At 43.5% G+C, this 7,310-nt stretch overlaps 1 protein-coding gene across 1 annotated transcript; it reads right to left on the reverse strand.

Annotated features, from left to right (window-relative positions):
• Nucleotides 1–452: 452 nt before the first annotated feature.
• On the reverse strand, nucleotides 453–1,786 carry LOC147623682 (uncharacterized). The gene is made up of 5 exons (XM_086820877.1): nucleotides 1,530–1,786; nucleotides 1,376–1,442; nucleotides 952–1,000; nucleotides 811–855; nucleotides 453–693 (listed from the first exon to the last, which is right to left on the reverse strand). The coding sequence occupies exons 1-5, from the start codon at nucleotides 1,719–1,721 to the stop codon at nucleotides 627–629; spliced, it is 420 nt and encodes a 139-aa protein (XP_086677003.1). The 5' UTR covers nucleotides 1,722–1,786; the 3' UTR covers nucleotides 453–626.
• Between the last annotated feature and the right edge of the window lie 5,524 nt (nucleotides 1,787–7,310).

The following is a 7,310-nucleotide window of genomic DNA, read 5'->3' on the forward strand; positions in this document are numbered from 1 at the left end:
GTGGCCGACATATGAGGGGGGGAGAAGCTCTACAAGAGTGAGCTTCTTTGTGTCCTTAAAACACTTGCAGCGCAAGCAATGCAGATGTTTGTAGCATAGGAGTTCAGGCAAGAGGGCTTCACAAAGGGAGGCACTAAACAGAATCAGCAAGGAAACACTAGACAACCATATCAGTCCAAGTGATCAAAGCCCATACATACACTACCTCCTCGATGAAAGTGTCATGTACCTTCCAAATTGATAATCCAAGCTCTCTGTGTCCATACTTGCTGTCCAAGGCAAGGAACCAGTAAGACCCAGAAAAACCAGATGTGCCTCCAAGTCAGAGCCGAAAACTGCAGCCAGAAAAGCTGATTCTGGTTCTTTCATGCATCCAGGCATAGAACATGGTACCACAAGTACATTTACAGGAGTCGTATTTCCGCCCCTCCCCATTCTCCATTAAGCTTGAATAGCAATACAAAAGCTTCACTTCATCATTATACCATGCCACCTCGTTGTATCCATAGACTATACAAAGCTCTCTAAACATTTAAAAAAATGAATAGATGATGTGCCTCACTGTTCTCACATCTGATCCCATTCTTGAGCTACACTGTGCACAATTTCACTTCCTTTACCATTTCTCATGATCGAGGAAGGAGCCTGCCAACCTGACGGTCAAAGTGGTCCACTGTTTGCCTCAAGACTTTTCTGAATATGGAATTAAGGAGTTGCATTGAGCCATGAATGCTTTGTGCTGCATTTATAGCTGCAAAAAAAAAAAGGGGGGGGGGGGATAATTCTATACAAGTGAAGTAGTAAGGATACAATTGGGCAGCCATACCAGCCATTCCTTTCATTTCCTCATTTATCCTGCATACCAACAGTATGACCACACCATGAAAACCAAAAACTTATCATGCTTGAGATTTTGCACCAGTCTGAGATGTTGAAAAATTTGGGATTCACCTCAGGCATGCATTAATAAACCTATTTCCTTTCGTGGCAGCATCTAATGCTGCAAAAAGAAAGTATTTATTAGACAAATAAAACAATTGAAAAATATGATAGTTTAGGCTTCAGCCACATAAACACTGTATAAGTAGATTTTATACCACTTCGAGCCAATTCTATCTTATACATGCATTGATTACACATTGAGTTGAATGCCAATGTACGGTGCATAGCAAGTGTGTGTGTGTGTGTGTGTGTGAGAAAGAGAGAGAGAGTGAGTTACATTACATCTTTGGTATGATGCCACAATGTTATATATACAACCTTGATTTCAGGAACTTGCATAGGAGAGTGTGCGAGTGTGTGTGTGTGTGTGTGTGTGTGTGTGTGTGTTACCACATACATATGTAGAGATAGAGAGAGAGAGAGAGAAGCGTACCAGCCTCTTGAAAATGACCTGCTACTTCATTGTAACATTGGAGGTGCTCAACGGAGCTAGTAGTGACCTGGTAGAAGAAGGTGAGCGACAGAAAGACATGAGAACAAGAAAATGCATCATCATCGATTGGGCCGGGGCGGGGGGGGGATAATACCTTGGTGAGGGCGGACTGGAGGGAGGAGAGAAGGGAGGAAAGGGTGTGGGCTACGGCCTGAGCGTCCTTCTCCACTGCCTCCAGGGTCCGGAGGGCCATCACCACATCCAAATCGCAAGCCTCCATGGCCGATCTCACCGACTCTGCGCTCAACTCTTCGCCTCCTCTTGCTGCTGCTTCAGCACCCGCCATAGCTAAGTAAAATAATTTTTTAATAGACGACCTTCGCACCCATAGTAGTTAAAACGTCGAAAAGTGATTTATTAAACTGCACCTATTTAAACAATCAGTGAGGAGTGGGAATATTTATATAAGGATCCACCTTAGGCAACTCGAGTGCCACAAATGTGATTAGTAACCCAAGTCATCCTCTTTGACAAATGGGATTAGTAACCCAAGTCATCCCTTTGGGACCCACGAGCTTCACCACTCTACTACATTGTGTCACACGGGCCAGAATGATGGGGACCCGGACTTCGAGCCGCGAGGCGACCCTTCCAACTGTCCTACCACATGTCTCAGCTCCATCGAGCACATCATCGCGCATTTTACCTTACGGGGTAGCTCTTGAAGGTTGTCTGAAAACCTTGAAATGGATGTTGACACCTTCTGTCTTACCTTTTTGCATTAATTATGAAGGAGAAAGGGATGTTGACACCTTCTGTCTTACCTGTTTGCATTATGAAGGAGGAAGGGCTTTGCATGCTACTCCACCCGGATTGATCCTGCATGATCTGGAAAGGGCTTTGGCTCCTCCGACCTAACCCATGCTTTGCACTATGAAGGAGTATGGGTTTTGCATGTGCTCCATCTGAACTAATTCTCTATGATTTAGAAAGGGATTCGGCTCCTCCAACTTATCCCATGTCTCGCATTGTGAAGGAGTATGGGTTTTGCATGTTGCTCCACCCGAACTAATCCTCTGTGATCTAGAAAGAGATTCAGCTCCTCCGGCCTATCCGATGTCTAACATTGTGAAGGAGTGTGGGCTTCCATTGTGTTGCTTCCACCCAAGTTGATCCTTTGTGATCTGAAGAGGGCTTTGGCTCCTCCAGCCTAACCCATTTACATTGTGAGAAGAAGTGGTGGCTCCATTGCCACAAGGCACATCATGGCCTTCATGTCGCTTACAGACACCTTGTTGGATACATTCTCCCAAATGATTCGGATTGGTAGCTTGCATTCTGCTCTTCTTTCTTGGGCACCACACCAACATGATGGCTCCATACCTGCCACATCATCAAGTTTCTTAAGATAAGCAATCTCAGCCCCATAATTGGTCATCGCTGCTGTGATTGCACGTGTGGCCTCTTTGTTTGCATGTCTTTGACCTTGTCTCGTGGCATTCCTAGCCCGCCATCCTAATCTTGGGTGCTACCCGATCCATATAATAATAGGCCACTTCGTCTTCATTGCCTGCCTTCGCTGTTTTGTAATTAAAGCATCACCTTCAATGGTGGTTACTTCTGTGAGATCCCGAGCCCATTGTTCTTCTTGTTCAAAGTGCTATCAGCCCCACCATGACCAAGTTGCATGTATCTCTAATGTATTGGTGTGCATTTTGGATCACTTAGGCTCGTGCCAACATCTCTAGCTCAACTTGCACCCTAATATCTTACCTTACATTCAACCCAACATTCCATTGCCACATAGCTGGCTGGTTAACTCTGGAATGTCTCCAAATAGACTACAAAACTCCATTCTACTCAAAAAACTGATCATTTTTTAGATGTAGCATGCCATCGTTTGGGCCCTCCCGTTGGGAGCTACGTTGTTTTTAACACCCCTGCAGCGTGGGGTCTTGGCAGGTTCGACCAACCACGCCATCCTGTGCCTTGCTTCCACTCGTTCATGATAGTTATATGTAGCCATGGGCAAATTCCTTCATCTATGCTCAAATTTGAGTCGGCAACTTTCGTGTCGTTGGCTCAATGGCCATCACATAGTCAACTCGACTTACTGCTTTTGCCATTTCTTGATGTCTTGGCATCACACGCCCTATATGGGCTTCCCAAACAAACTCTACTAAGTTCACATGCCAGAGAGATTGGGACCTGATTTTCGGGCCGCGAGGCGACCCTTCCAACCGTCCCACCACATGTGTTAGTTCCATTGGTCGCGTTGAGCGCGTCATCACACATTTTACCTTGTGGGGTCTTACCCTTCTCATGCCTCCCCAGCTCGACTCCATGGTGTTGGTAGGCTCACGGCATTCCATTCGGTTCCATGATTCCCATCGGCCTCAGCCCCTCGACTCGACATGACTCGCCAACCCGCGGCTCTGTCGTTTCCATCGTTTCCCCTCATCAGTCCTGTTTCCACATCAGCACTCACACCAGTGAGGTGGGGAGGGCATCCTCGGGGCACACACCACCACTTAACCCTAACCGCAACATGGGAGGCCTAATGTGCCTTCCCGGTGCATGGGTGCATTTTAAGTGCGCCTACGTATAGGTTCGTGCTATGCATCTCCTTCACACATCACTCCCATATAGATGCATAAAGCTTGGTGTCAACTAGCACCCCTCAAAATCCCCATGGGTCCCTAGATAGAAGTCCCAACCGTCACACATTACCTCAACGAATACACACTACCTCAACGAATACACACATACACACTATTACATTGTCTTAGTAGTGAATATATAAAATCTCTCTCTCTCTCCTCTCTCTCTCTCTCTCTCTCTCTCTCTCTCTCTCTCTCTCTCGCACTACAATATATGTGCTTTTATCATGTACAAGATCCACCTATCATAATTTAATTCAATAAAATCTGCTATTTAGTATGCTGCTGAGGTGTAACCTTTTTGTGGCAAGAGGTTGCATGTATGTTGACAAGGGAGTGGCAAACCATTCAATTTTTTTGCATTGCTTGTGGTTGGGGGAGAGGGATGGGGGGAAGGGATTGTTTAGATTAATCTTGCATTTTTGTTGGTGTTTAACCTTGTTGATGCAAGGGTCATCAGAGAACTACTTACTGCAATGTCAATTGATCAACCTCCTAATAGGAGTACATACACTCATTTTTTCACCCCTTTGTGGAGTGAGGGGAGGGGTGGACCCGAATCGATCTCCCTCATCCGGGAGGAGGAGGAGCACTTAACCTTGAAGCATGTAGTCCTGACAATTATAAAAGTGTGCCACTGCACTTAAAAAAGATATGGTTTTAAGCATTAGTAATGCTTTTACCATAGCAGTAAACATACCCTCCTTGCTATCTCAAATTCTTAGCTTAATGTAAAGTGTCCATTGGATGAGGAGGTTGTGAGGCTCCCATTTGAAATAAAGAATTGGTAGTTACATGTCCTCAAATGGGATAATATAATGAGCTTATCCTAGAAGTATGAGATGACTTGCAAGAGAGTCGGCCCTCTGTTGAGGGTTCTTTATGAAGGTCAAACACCATACAATTTGGTGCTGGTTTCCGAGCCAATGTGTTGAGGACTGTCTTGTTGAGTAGGATGTAGATCATGTTGAAGAATTTGATAGAGTATCTTGTATAGTTAGATTTAGAACAAGCTTTTAGTCATTGATGAACTTTGACATCATCCACCCTCAACTTGTGTTCTTCTATCTCTTGTGGATTTAATATAAAAAGCTGAACACTACACTTGGGTTCTTCTTTCAAAGTTCACCGAACTCCTTCTAACCCCCCCACCTCAAAAGTTCACTGAACTCCTTCCAAGCCCAACCCGTACACCTCGATTCACTGAACTCCTTCCAACCCCAACCCTTACACCTCATAACTACATGAATATAGGGTTGATCCTCATGTATTGTGGAGCATAACAGTATGTGAGCCAATTTTTATATTCTTTGAAGTGTAGCTTTCTCCAATGAGACTGCAATCCCTAATTCTCCTCTGTGGGGTATTGGATTGTCTTGTGGTGATACTTGTACTATATGTAGGGTTCTGTATGTTCTTATCAGTTGTGTCTTGTTAGGTGATGATACTTGCCATGAGCCTCCTTCACCATGAGCCTCCTTCACCATCCTAAAAAGAACCTATAAATAACCTTGGTGCACCTTACGTACCTCCCCGATTTGATGTTTATAAGGAAGAAATTCTCAAATTTGGAGAGACATCTAACTAAATGACCGAGAACCTAAGGGCACTTCTGTAAACAATTATTCTTGCCTAAGTTTGGAACATTGAGTTGGATCTACCTTTGATGAATATAGCGAATGAAAATTGAATGTCCTTCTTGAATTAAAGAGAAGATATTGTTGTATGTTGCTATAGGTTATCCCATTTAGCCTTTGTACAATCCAATGTATCAGAGATCCATAAACACTTTGATAGGATCTATGCACACCCAAGTTATGTTCTTGTAGCTATCCTCCTTTTTGAGATAGTGGTTTTAGCTCAAAAAGTGGGTTCATGTACATTATGCGCTCAATAAACTCCATTATGGATAGGAGAGGAGAGGATGTTGAAGCTTGGAGTTGCCCTTCAATAAGTGGTGAGGCAATCGGCAAGTTTACATGTTGGTTGCAAGCAAGTTCTTGTCGTTTCTCCATTTTTGGGAGAGTTCTTGTAGTCTGCTTACTACTGCTTTTTGGCCTCCACACCATGTGAGACTTTTGTGTTCTCGTCGATTAAGCACTAGTAACACTTACCATAGCGGTAAGCATACCTTCCTTCCTATCTCAGATTCCTAGCTTGATGTAAAGTGTCCATTGGGGAGATGAGGAGGTTGTGAGGTTCCCATTTAAAATAAAGAATTGGTAGCTAAAAATGAGTTTCAAGAATGTCTTCGAATGGGATAAGATAATGAGCTTATAGAAGTATGATGGTGGATAATAAATGCTATTGGATATGTCATGGAGCCATGGGATGCTACTATGACATGAACTCACTCACTTCAATGCAATCATTCATGCAAATGCAATGGTGAGGGCATAGTTGTGTTGGTTTTAATTTGCTTATGAGATGGATGGGTAATCCTATGTGGATGAGGAAGAACCATGGAATCTATGAAGGTTTTCACCATTTAATTCTTCACCAGCATTAAATTCTTGTAATGATATTGAATGTATTAACATGCAACTATAAGTGGCTTCACTTTACCAATTTGAAGCCACACACATTGTACTTACACTTCATTTTGAGAATTTAAAATATGTATGAGGATCCTTTGGCATAGGTGAAGAGGCCAAAAGGGAGCATGTCTTGAACTCTCCTTGTCGTCGTCCTTGAGTGCTTTTGGAAAAGCAGTAAAGGAGGGGGATTAGGTACTTGGAAGTGAAGACATGGCCTCAATCCCCTTGCCATAGGATTCTAAACCTTGGTAAGGAGGCAGGAACTGCGGGAGATCAGCAAGCATCGACAACGCACTTCATCAAATTGGCACCATGTCTTATGGATTGCATCTAGGAAGTGCAACCCAAGTAATCACCAATGGCAAGAATTGGCAACTTTTGAGATGCATTGGGTGTGTGCATTGGATAGTAAGATTGGGAAAATGATGGTATGCTTGAATTGATGCTTTGGATTGTTGAGATTTGGCACCAAAAACAAAGAAGACGATGCCTTTTTTTACAAAATACACATGCATGAAACTTGGAGTTGATCTTGGATGTTCCATAAAGATACCAATTGGTGTTGCACGTGCTTTTGGATGGCTCCAAGACATTGCCAATACAACTAGGAGAATCAGATAGCAATTGGGGGCACTTTTTGACAATTTCTATTAAAGCACAAAACCCTGACTCAATTCAGAATAGTTGGGCCAGATTTCAAGATGTTTGCATAACATTATAATACTCTCTAAGGGATAC

The sequence above is a fragment of the Cibotium barometz genome, chromosome 26, assembly GCF_041138505.1.
Source record: "Cibotium barometz isolate CiBa-2024 chromosome 26, ASM4113850v1, whole genome shotgun sequence".
Lineage (NCBI taxonomy): Eukaryota > Viridiplantae > Streptophyta > Polypodiopsida > Cyatheales > Cibotiaceae > Cibotium > Cibotium barometz.